The sequence below is a fragment of the Falco cherrug genome, chromosome 4 (assembly GCF_023634085.1).
Source record: "Falco cherrug isolate bFalChe1 chromosome 4, bFalChe1.pri, whole genome shotgun sequence".
Classification (NCBI taxonomy): domain Eukaryota; kingdom Metazoa; phylum Chordata; class Aves; order Falconiformes; family Falconidae; genus Falco; species Falco cherrug.
In genome coordinates, this window is record NC_073700.1 from 60822178 (window position 1) to 60834884 (window position 12707).

General features: G+C 39.5%; 1 protein-coding gene across 1 annotated transcript in view; it reads right to left on the reverse strand.

Annotated features, from left to right (window-relative positions):
• The window catches only part of PTPRN2 (protein tyrosine phosphatase receptor type N2), a 663576-nt gene that overhangs the window by 61965 nt on the left and 588904 nt on the right, over window positions 1-12707 (reverse strand). The window contains exon 15 of the mRNA XM_055709440.1: window positions 1623-1770. Coding sequence (XP_055565415.1) covers window positions 1623-1770 — 148 coding nt within the window. The remainder of the gene's footprint in view (window positions 1-1622; window positions 1771-12707) is intronic.

A 12707-nucleotide genomic window follows, 5' to 3' on the forward strand; every position in this document is an offset into this window, starting at 1 on the left:
ACTTCCGTGACACCCAAGCTAAAAACCTCTGCTCTTTAGCACTGCTGCAGCTGGATTCAGAGCTAGAACTGTCTAGTCCGAGGGTCCCTATCTCACTGCTCGTTGTATCATGCAGACTCATTTCCTACATCGCCTGAATAACCAACATCAAATTCTGGCAACATCTATGGCTCCCATGCTGTCTCCAGGGCAGCAACCAGAAACAATCCGGCTTAATTTATGAGCAGGGACTTGGAATAGCTCAAGATGGTCTGACTGTAAGCCCACATTGAAAAGAACGTTTTAAGCAGGAAGATTAACTTGGATCAATACACATTATCATGGAGTAATTTTCACTTCCTATCATGTCAGTTAAATGCTATTTTTTCAGGATGGAAAAGATCACAGAACTTGCACTCCTTTAACTTTCATTGTGACTCCTTCTAGAACTTTTCTACAGACCTGATCCCAAAACACATGGAAGTCAGCAAACTGCTGCTGTTGCCCCAAAAGGCTTTCAACCAGCACCGTATTTACTCAGGAGAATTTGCATTGCCAAACCAATGCAGTCCTCTCCTAAGCAGCAGAGTATAGCAAAAAGAGCCACTACATAAACAAGACAGCAAAACCCAGCTGAAGGTAATATGCAAGGACCGATGGGCTCAGTTAAGTTATCATGTACTTCCAAAGAATCTTTACTCTAAATCTGGCTCTGACATTTACTTAACGTGTCACCTGTCATCTCCCCATTTCTAAAGGAGGAATAGTACTTACTCAAGGCTCTCATAGGGAAAATTAATGTTTTCAGGGCACTTTAAAAATTAAAATAGCTACATAAGTTTGCCAAGCTACCCAGCTGGATTGTGGGCACACTGATTGAGAGCATCTTTGTTGCTGTGGTCTGTGCATATATTCTCAGTTCCAGTTTTGTTTCATTGGTTGCTTAATAAAATGTGTGGCCATAGATTACCAATGTAATCTATGAGATACATATATTTGCATAGGAAAAATATGTTGCTTTTATTTCAAGCTCAGAAAGGTGGCTGCTTACAGGAAAGAGCAGATTCTAGGAATATAAACACTGACTGCTTTTTTCCTTTTTTTTTTTTTTTCTCTTTTTATCCTAAGCCTAGCAGAGAGAGAAGCCAGTTTGCAAGCTTATCCACTGAAGCCTAAAGGGGCTCATTCAGTACAGCTGAGTATCTGATAAACAGATCATCTAGCTCTGATTATAGACTGCTGGTATTACTGTTGGATGGACATGATACCAACTTTAAACACAAGCCAAACTTCTTTCTGTTGAATGGCTACAGATGCCACTCTTGTGCAGAAAGTGCATTCCAGCACTGAAAAGCACTCTGGCTACTGAATTTCTTGAGACAGCACAGCTGCAGCAGCAGTGCTATGTGACATAGTTCTGCATGTTTGTAACATATATGCAACTTACAAGGAGATAAACAGCATCTGATATTAGAACAGGACATGCACCCAGCCCACAGCTGTAGCTACAGTTTTCTGGTACACGTATAAGCTACTCTGTATTCTGTTTGCCTGTCATCTGCAGCTTTCAAACCCCTGCGCACAAGATATTGAGAAATGTATTAAGAACTTACAATGCAATCATCCAAATTAAGCATACATACATGGTACTACAGCCTGTGAGCGATTCTTCTGGATGTTTTCCTCCTGCTGTGCAATGGTGGTGGCATTGGGTTCAGCCTGGTAAGCACACAGAGCTTCCCATTCTTTCTCCAGACGATTCTTGTTTTTCAGATGGTCTTCCATGTAGGACTGGAATTAAAAGAATACTGTATTAAGCACTGACTTGTCCAGACTCAAAGCTAAGCTAAAGGCATGTATCTCAGGATAGAAAGCATGAGAATCCTGAGCTTTGGGGACAAAACACACTCAGTCTTATGGCTAATTCATTCACTTAACAGAGTTCAAGCTTATTTGTGCCATACAAAATGAGAATGCTAACATGTACCAGTGCTAACACAGAAGAAATGCTTGAAAACCCCAGCTACCGAGCTTCAGGAGAGAACTATTTCTTCTTCAGCACCCAGAAAATGTAAGCCCAAATGTCTCTTTCATCAGGCAATGAAAAAGAAACAAGAGCCCATTGATAAAAACTACTTACTACAACAACAGCTCACGTCAAACCAAAGGCTTTTAAAACTGAAGTTCAAGCACATATGCAAGTCATAACAACGATACAGCTGTTGAGGAGAATTAAAAAATTGCCAGGCTGAACTGTCATGGCTCAAGTACCAGGTCATTAGGAACTCGTCCTGCACATGGACTGGCACAGAGGGTGCCTTGAACTGAGAAGGTGCTGTTAATTAATATTAATGTACGTTGTTAAAGATTGTAACTGGCATTCAGTAAAGTCAACAGTGTTAGGAGAAGCATCACCAAAGCAAAATTAACTGGCTGTGGCAGGAATTGTCTGTTGGAGTATACTGGTGCAGGTCACTGGTGCAGGTCTTCAGTTTTTGCAGAGCTCCCAAAGCTAGAGATTCAGTATTGTGTTGGGAATTCAGTTCCAAAGGTTTTCCAAAAGTGAACTAAAACCCTATTCCTTCACCCCACGGACCTGAAAATCATCCAGGTAAGTGAGGGGAAGAGAGCAGATAGGAGGAAGGGTGAGGAAAACCAGAAATCTTCCTTTCCCTTTAACATGAAAATTAAGAAAGTGATCACCTGGTGCTCTAAGCCTACTTACACAGCCAAATTTCCTTTCAAAGACTGTCATTTGCTCCTAGAGTAAACAGCAGAATAATCTCACATTACATCCAGTTCATATTTGTAACATCCCTACTACCTTTACAAGGTAGGTTGAAGTTAACAGCCTTAACCAGATCAAAACAGACTGTTTAGGGGGACAGGCTCAGGGTCTGGATGGGGGTCGGGAGCAGCACTGTGGGTGTCTCTGGCCCAACCATCCGTCAAAGAGGTTCCTGCTGGAGCACTCACTAATACAGCCCAATCTGCAGCAACACTTGTCTAGAAAAAGCTCCTGGAAAGGATTCACTGAAAAGTATAAAAAGCAGTTTAATTGCTTAGAAAACCTTTTTCACAGACAATCTCTGTTATGTCAAATTGTTCTTCCCAAACATGCTTTAAAGAAGAAAGGCTCTCATGCCCTCTCAGCAGGTTTAACAGAAGGTGCAAAAAAGCTTGCAGCTTGTCTTCCACCAAATGGGAACTCTGCTAAAGCTGTCGCTCCACCACGCTTCCCACCCCACCAGCGAAGCAGGATACTGCTCTCTCTTGCAGCTTGAATGGTTTTTCGGTTATAAAAGAGCCCCTGACACACAGCTTTGTTTTGTGCAGGGTTTGTCGGGTGTGTGCGTCTTTACACGAGATTTGTAAATCAAACCTGTTACTGAAAAGCAATTCAAGAAGTGACGCTTCCAGAAAGGATATCTTTAAGGACATAGAAATATATTGTGTTAGAAGAAAGGTTTCTAAAGGAGGTAAAAAATAATGGTGGCCTAGATACAATCAAAACACCTACTGTGTGATTGCTTCTTTTCTATAATGAAGGAAAAAGCATCGTGGTGGACAGAGCCGTGACCTGACGGATGGGGAGCTGGGAGAGCTGGGCGGCCCCGTCATGTGTTAGGGGAGCAGGTCAGCCAACACGTTCCCAGCCTTAACCTGCGAGGTAATGGGAGGAAACCATCCTCCGATAGTTTCCTTGTCCTTGCCAAAAGACTTTTTACTGTGGAAAGGAGGGAGGCTAAAGATCCCATTCTTTTCTCCCAGCAAATCTGTGCCTGGATATGTATACTGAATTTAACAAAAAAAGAGATAATCCTTCCTGAGCAGAGACTAGTTGGTATATAAGAATTTTTATGAGGCCAAGGCGAAAAATAGCAAAATCTTACAATAACACTGAGCCAAGAATCCTGGCTTCAGAGAAGCTGTTTAGCATGCAGCAGGCAGAGAGCAGGCAGTCAAGGACCAGCCCGTAGCATCTTGCCATTTTAAACCACAATTTTATAATCTGATTCATTTTGACATGCCCATCACCAATGTCCCATAGACTTCAGGGACATTTTATGCAAATATACAGATCTGCCAACACTGAATCTCTCCAAAATACTCAGAGATCCATGAAGCTGCAGGAAAAGGGGCATGAACATTTGATTGCTAAGGCAGGGCTGTATGTAGCAAGGAGCCTCTTGTTGGCTCCAACTTGTCTGTTTAATGATTTCAAGGACTGTATTAAAAAAAAATACTTTCTTTTAAAATCATCAAATGTGACAAAGTTAAGGTTATTTGATTGCTTTTAGCGCACACAAATTTTTCAAAACCTCATCTTCCTCTAAAAAGGAATACCCTTTTCACTTTTACGTTTCTTTTTCAGGGAATCCTGAGCGTAAAGATTAATGTTCAAACGAAAACACACTAAAATCTTTAACCAGACAAGGACTTTTCATGCAGTTTCAACACCTACGCTGCATGGATCAGATTCACAGGGCACTTCCTGACAGATCTTGAAAAGGTGTTTCGACTATACGAACAGACCCATGGAAGGCTCTGCACAATGTAAGTATCTGCTTTACACACATTTAAAAAAAGATACCGAGAAAGAAGCTCACTTTAAAACATTCAGGAGTCAGACAATTCCCTCAGAGTTAAGTAATCTTTCATTTACAGTCCTTCAGAGCCCCTACGCTCATCCCCATTTTGCTAAACAGAAGCTTAGTGATTTTGAAACACTCTCTCGGGAGCCACTGGATGTACATTAAATTGAGTGGAACTTCTGATATTTTAGAGTATGTATGTCTACTCAAATCCACTCCTCAATTAGGATGTTTTCATGAGACATTCTGCAGCATTTGCCTGGTACAAAAGAAATTCATTACCAACATGTCAAACATGCACATGATTTTCCATGTCCCAGAGCAGAAGGTAAAATAAATAGAGGTTGTCACCACCGTTGTAATGCTCCTCAAAAACTGCTGAAAAAGATAGAGGTCCGGTCTCACCAATATGCCCACATCAAGACAAGTCCTGTAATCCCAAGTATATGCTACTATTTAAACAAATACGGTCTGCTTGGACAAATCTCCTGATGTATCTTAAATTTCATTAAGTCTTAATTTTCCTTCCACAGCACCTCACCTGCAGAGATAACTGGCAGCCCAGTTCGTACTTACTCTTCTACACACAGATGAGACACTCTTGCTACCAAACGTGTTATGGAGATGAGGATGCAGCGACATTACGTAGAGGGGGTGTGTGTTATGTTGTAAAATCTATTATTATTGTGTGATTGTAACCTATAATTATCATGCCAGTCATAAGGCAAAAGATGAGCTTTCCGACAGAGGATGAAAAACTGTTCCAAGGACAATGAGTCTCTGGCCAAGAGAACCATGTCCAGCAGCAAATATTAAGACAGCATGCCCGAACACAGGCACAAGGACACAGCACAGCAGCCTGGCTTGGCTTTGGTAAAAACTTTCTGAACTGATGTTGTAATATGGTGTCAAACCACTTTTGGTTTTCTTTACTTTTTTCTTCACTCAAGGAGTGGCATCCAGTGCATGCTCTGTGACTAAATTAACGTTAACAAATTTAACAATTAAATTCTAATTGTCTGGTTGGTCTCCAAATACCTTCTTCAGAGATAGTATGGTTTGCATCTGTCAAGATATTTGTTTTTTAAACACCTATTTTATTTCCTGATGTTCAGCTATCACAAAAAGCAATTATTTTTGACAACGTTTCCAATACAGTACTTGATCAGACACTCTTCGTGACTGAGGATGTCTCTTTTAATGAAAAGATGAGCAACTGTTAAATTGACAGACCTTGACAGGTCTAATCGAATCTCAAATGTCATCTGAAGAAGTGGATGGGACATTACCTTAATCCTGGTGAATGGTGACCACTCCAATCCACACCTATCACCTTACAGTGTGACAGCCACTGCTGCCAAACTGCTGCCGCTTCTTCCAGAGATGCAGAGGGCCATGCAGTGTTCTGGTGCTTCACTGGACTCCTCAGAAGGAATTTGGAAAGCAGAGAACTAGCCCAGCTACTATATAGCAAATTGTGTGCTAAATGACCATACTTGAAAATTTGTTTTGCTGTTTTCTCCAATTCACTTAAGTAAAGGGTGTTTTTTCTCCTTTGTTCCTTGCTAACTTGTAGGCTACACTGCTCTGGCACAGGACGCCCAAGCATTTCTGCTATTCTGCTTAAACTTGTCTTCTTCAGCACATATTGCATTGACTATATGCAAGAGGAATACTTTTCTGCATAAATCCAATTTACTTTCAACACAGCACATGATTTTCTCCTTCCTTTTTCTGGCTTAATACCTTATCATTAGTGGCTTCACAGTAAATTTCTCTGTTCTCACTCACAGTACTCACAGTGCTATAGAATTTAGAGACAGAAGCAGCCTATTTGATTCAGGTAATGTCTGGTTTCTTGTACTTCACTATGAAACTTTCTAACATTTAAGTGTCCTGTATCTGATGGAGAAGCCTAAATCACCATTCATTACTACTTCTCGGGATACAAACTGTTCTAACTATACACTGTATTCCTGGAAATACTTAAATATTTTCAATAAGGAACATAAGTCCTCATTTGAGATGGCTTTTTCACAGGGATGCCAATAGTATTGCTTTTCTATTGCAAAATTAATTTGCTACCCATTGTTAACAATCCATTTACTTCATCCCTGGTCTGCTTATACAGACCATTGCGGCTCTGTATAATTTCTGCTTGTATATATTTCAGTGTCTTCACAAATCATGAATTGATACATCTATGCAAACTATAGACATCTCTTCTTGTGAGTCTTTTCTATAAAGATAAGTTATTTGTTGTACGTATTTTCAGGTCTAAGGTTTTCAAACTTTTTAATTACTCCGTCATCACTTCTGTGCAGAACTTTACACTGTGGTACCATATGTAAAAGCCACTGTCAACTGCATTCACTTCCAGATCATTATTTAAAAAGTCAAATATAATTGGATCTAACAGCAATTCCTGTACTCTGCCAGACACTCCCATGCCTAGCTTTTGATCACTACTTTTTGTATATCATCCTTTAGCCACATTTCAATTCACTTAATTGTCTACTAAAAAACGGACATTAATTTATCAATTAAGTGTTCATGAGACAGTTTCAAGGCTTTATTAAAATCTGGATATATCACCTCTGTTGTTTTCACTTCATCTACTGGTTTTGTAGTTTTAGTTAAATACAAAGCAATCAAGTTTGTCCAGGCAAGATTTATTCTTCATAAAATTATGCACATTCTTACTCATTGTGCAGCTATCCAAGGGAAAGGATGGAGGAGATTAGCAAATGCACAAAGGAAAGACTCCAGCCTTCCCCATCCTCTTAAATGAGACCCTCACACTTATCTCCCTTTCATGCCCTTGAAAAATCTCTTGCTAGATAATCAGCAATTTCTTTTTTTAATATGTACTTCCATTATCTTCTAGGGCTGGAGTCTGGACTCAGGGAATAGCAACAGAAAGGTTCATTTCTCTTCTCCTCTTTCCTTCTCCCCACTCCTCTTTTATAAAATTATGATTACTTTATTCTTCTATTTTGGTGCACCCACACTTGTCCAGACGTACTCAAATAAAAGTCCCTGAGCTTTTAGAGTTTTTAGTCACTATTAGAATCCTGAGCCACAGCCAGATCATGCAGTGCACCCCAGTGTTTCTTCACATCTTCTAAGCATTTCTCACATCTCCTAACACCGTCTCATAGCAATACTGAGGTTACTTTGGGCTCTTCCTTGTTTACAGAAGGTTGGTCTTTCTCCCTGAGCTGCTGTGGTGTTCTTGCAAAGACCGAAGGCTGGGAGCTCATCACCCGTGTTTCCAAGAAGAATGCTCTCAGCGGTGGCCTACGTAGAAGAAAACACAGGAGCAGAGCCAAACTATGCCCATACCTTTCCTATCTTTCTTCCTTCACAAAGCATACTTTATTTAAAGAGAGGATGCACCATCCCAAAACAATTTAAGTCTTCTGATCAACTAACATGTTAAGAAAATCAGTTTTCTCCAACAGTTCTAGTTCTATGGAAGCACCACAGTTGTTTCTGATGCTCTGACACAACCAACCTGCAGTAATGCAGAGCCTACAGCTGTTAACCAAGACCCGCCCCATCTCTGAAATGTCACTGCGTAACTGCTGCTAAAAGCACTAGCTCTGGTCCTAACACAGCCATTCAAGTTTTCAATGCTAACTGTCAAGTGATTTTATTGAGCTAGTTACATGAAGTTTATATATATGTATAAAAATAAAAATTCTGTTGTGGCAATTCATTGTCATTATCTCACAAAACTCGTTATCTGGAAGAAAACTCAGTAAATTAACATCTGTCTATAAAGCCTCACATACTTCCACTCCTGGGGAGCATTCTGCATCCACTACTGCCTATGGCAATGGTACTGACTTTACTGGGCCAGGACTTCATTATCTGGTTAGTCTGTCGTTTCAGGCTGAAGGCTCCTTCTTCTTTTCTAACTTGTGCCATCCCGGATCTCCTGATTTTATCAGCAAGAACTGTCTAAGGTAACCAGAAATGAAAAAATCTAGGAAATAAAAACCTGGGAATTTTTATTTTGTCTTTATAAAATAACACCGAGAAATTATTTTTCCTCCTCAGTGTTTGCAGCCACATTACTACCATAATGTGTTCTCATCTAATTTTTCTCGTATTTCTCAGTACCTGATTACACCAGTGAGAGAGCAGTTTCGAAGTCTTTTCAATTAAGTATTGAAAACTACAATGAAACTTTACTAGTAATTTGCAGTAAAACGCTACTAATATCATACATAATATGGTAGGTGATGAAGGAAAACTAAAGAAAACAGAGGGAGGCAATTCTCTGACAAAGCAGCTATTCAGCCTAGTTGAGAATAATATCCCTAGATTGTTTCAAATAGGTTGTATTATCCAGAAATAAATTAACTTCCATGGTGATGTCAGCCAACAATAAAGAATGGTATTCCATAGTTTCAATTTTATATTTTTAGATGTAAAGATTATTGTAAACAACTAAGCATGTGCACAGAGAGCAGTCATGCTTTAAGCATGCCATCTAAAATAATTTTAAGTGATTGTCCTTGGGTTTCTAGAGAAGCGTCATCTTTGCACGAGCAGCGTATGGCATTATCTACCAGACTAGACTATTGTGCAACTTTTGCAAGAATGACTGTAATTCACAAGTACATTAAATGGCAACCTATGTTCTGTTTACCTAAATTAATATACCCTTGATGTAGCGTATAACACTGCCTCCCCCTCTCTTAATGCTTTGATAATAGAGTTTTGTAACTTGTAAAAGGATTACTTCAATCCAATCAGCAGGTGCTGGGATCAGTGTGTGTCAGACAAACACTCGCTAATCCCTTTTCTTACAGCTCCCAGCTGCCAAAGGTGCTCAATGAAATCCCAATGAAATGACTGGATACAACCTGGTGTGGACTGACGCAGGTTTTCAGCTCTGGAGGAAATCTTGGAAAATACATGTGATTGCTAAACATTGCTAGAATTGGAATGATGAAGGCAGATATGCCTTTGAAAGGAAATGTAGCCAAGAAATTAAACTTTAAAAAAATTTAGAATGCTTAACTATGAAATATTTACTCTACCTGGCTCTCTAAATTTAGCAGAAGATAAAGAAATTCACTCTACGAAGAACTCCTTCTCAAGGATTATCAGCTACTTAATGGTGTCTTCTAGGTCTTAAAATACAACCACCCCCATCTCCTCCTCCTTACCCCCTTTCTTGAAATCTAAATTATGCCTATGAAGTTTCACCCCTGCAATTACTTTGCTTGAAATAAACCTCAAGAAAAAGGAGAAGATGATTACCATTAAACGAATATAATTTGCCCCCTTACAGTCTCTGTATTTCTATAGCTCCTTCTGTCCCACTGTCTGAAAGTACTCACATTACTGGGCAGGGGGGCCAAGTATCATCACCGTTTACAGATGGGAAATGAAAGGGCAGAAACATCGAAGTGAATTTCTCAGGGTCACAGAATATGATCCTAAACCACTTATTTTTCAGGGGAACGCAGAACTCAAGTCTTCTTGACCGCTGGTTTTTCTTTTTCCCATGACAATTTTTAGAGACAGGACTGAAGGTCGTGCAACCTTCATGAATCCCTATCTGATAACATTTTTGTAATTAGACCACACCAAATGTTCTGACTCTAATGGAATTAGAACAGGTTTTGGTTTGAGGGGTTTGTTTAGAAATGCAGGGTTTAAGTGGTTGATGAGTGGAAGTAGAGGAATTTAATTTACACACATGTTAAGATTCTATTTATACAAAGACATGCCAAATGAAATAAAAAAGATTTAAATGATGGATTAGCCAAAATTTCACAACAGATTTCACAATAAAAATCTTAAATAATAAATAACCTTTAAATAAAGAAACAATATTCTTTCAAAAAACAGAGGACTAAACCTCTTAGCCAAATACTACTATTTCACAGCATGGGATAAGTCTTGACATTTCCTAAAAATGAATATAAATCCAAAACAAGAAACCCCAAACCTCCCCATTAAAGACAACTCTGCAGTATAGAAACTGATGCCAAGGACAGTGTCAGCTGAATTTGTCAACTGAGACATTTTGGTAAGGGCTTCTGGTAGCTCTTTTAAAAAGTAAAAGCACAAGCTACACAGCTGAATAAAAACCAGCAGAAAAACTGCAGAAAAAATATACAAATCAAGTCCTTTGCCTCTTTGTCATAAATACTGACACCCAATTCCATTCTCACAGGAAACTGCTATTTTCTTCTTACACATTAAACCTATTTTTCAGATGATCCTTCTTCTCAATTCATTTTTTTTTTACAAATGGTTTGAACACCGTACCACAATCCAAGACATATTTGTGATTCATTTATATGCCTGCTAATGATGTTGTGTGCCTGAAACAAAAACTTTAAAAATACATTACTACATGTTAATTATCTAGCTGAAAACACAAAACCAAATTCCCTGCCTTCTTCCTCTCCAACCCCCGTTAACTCAATTAAGCATCTAAATTTGGGTTCCCGGTTGGGTACTGTATTTGCAAATTTAAAATCTAATGAATTAAAGTCTGTGTTTCTTTTCAGAGCACTTCTACAGTCATCTTCATTTACTATATATAAAAATTACCAAGAGATAAATATAGAATTCTGAAAACGTCATGTTTAAAAATAATCTCTTCAAGCCTGGTCAAGTTCTTCAGAGATAATGAGACTAGGAAAACCCAGGCAACCATGACCAAGTACATCAAAGAGATTCAGCACATGATTTATAGATAGTCTGGCAAATTATGCCTCTGCTAGACAGTAGCCATCTTGAGGGCAGAAAGGAAAATATTATTTCTACAGACATAACATCCCTGCCACAGCAAAGGGATAAGCAGTAATACTCTTACTACTCTTAAATATGTGAATGAAAGTGAAAAGGTGCTTCTCTAGGAACAAATTATGACTCATAAAGAAAAGCCACTCTGATTCTCAATGGTTTTTGGGGAAAAAGAAAAAAAAAGGTATTAAAATTGATAATGAGAGTCTGTACACAAACACACAGAGAGGTTTGTGTGAATATTGAGAATATGCAAGACGAAATCCAAGAACTCTTGCAATCCACGCCATACCCACAGCCTAGCAGCAGAATATGCATAAGCACAAGTGAACATATGGTCACCTGTGAGAAAAAGCAGGGAAAGAACAGACTGGATAATCAGCCTTTTCCTTAGAAAACATCCATAACAGTCAGAGACAGGAAACTTTAGACTCCATGAACATCTTCAATGGTCAAATCCTCACACTCAAAACCATTTTGGAACCACATACCTGACCTAGGAAGTTCCATATTTCCATGCTGCAAGCTGCAGAGAAGCAATCCATTACAGTAGCTGCCAAAGAGGACAGTGAGCAGTGAAGGAACACTTTTTTCCACAGATGTACTTTCAGGACTTAATGGAGACGACTATGGGAGAAGACATGCCTGACTCCTGCCCTATCCCTTCCACGTCGCACATTGGTTCAACATGGCTGTGAGTGTGGCAGGAGACCAAGCAACGCTGGCCATGAGAAAGATGCAGCTGGCATCTACCCAGCTCCCAAATCTAGGGGAAGCGTCCCATTTTTTAGGTAACCTTTTATCTGTGCTCCCTGGGACTCTCAGATGAGGTTGGCCTAGCTCAGTGATTCTCAAGTATTTTTCTCATGAAAGGATTCAAAAGGGATTGTGAAGAGATGGTAGAAAATCTTTAGAAGTGCATAAGCTGAAGACATCCTACCTGCTCCTGGGACTTTTGGGTTTCCATGGAAGCTAATAAGGGTTAACACTTTAAAGAAGTTTGAGGAACATTGGTCTAATCCACAGACGAGAACATATGAAGTGACAGAGGGCAAAATAAAAACCAGAGAAAGACAATGTGAAAGGGGACAGAAAGAGAAGCCAGGAACAGACTGTAGAGGTCAATAAAGAAGGCAAATGATGACACTGTACTGCAAAGAAAGAAAATCAGAAGAACAAAAACCAGAACACAGCAAATGAAGAAAAAGCTATGGGAAGAAGCAAATGTTGGTCATAACTGGTAACTGTCAGCATTTCCTCGTGTGCTGTTTCTTTTCCCTGGAACACTTCCCTTCACATGCTGACCAAGGAGGAAACATTGAGAGGGCGACCGCAGCAGTTTCCAGGAGACAGTAC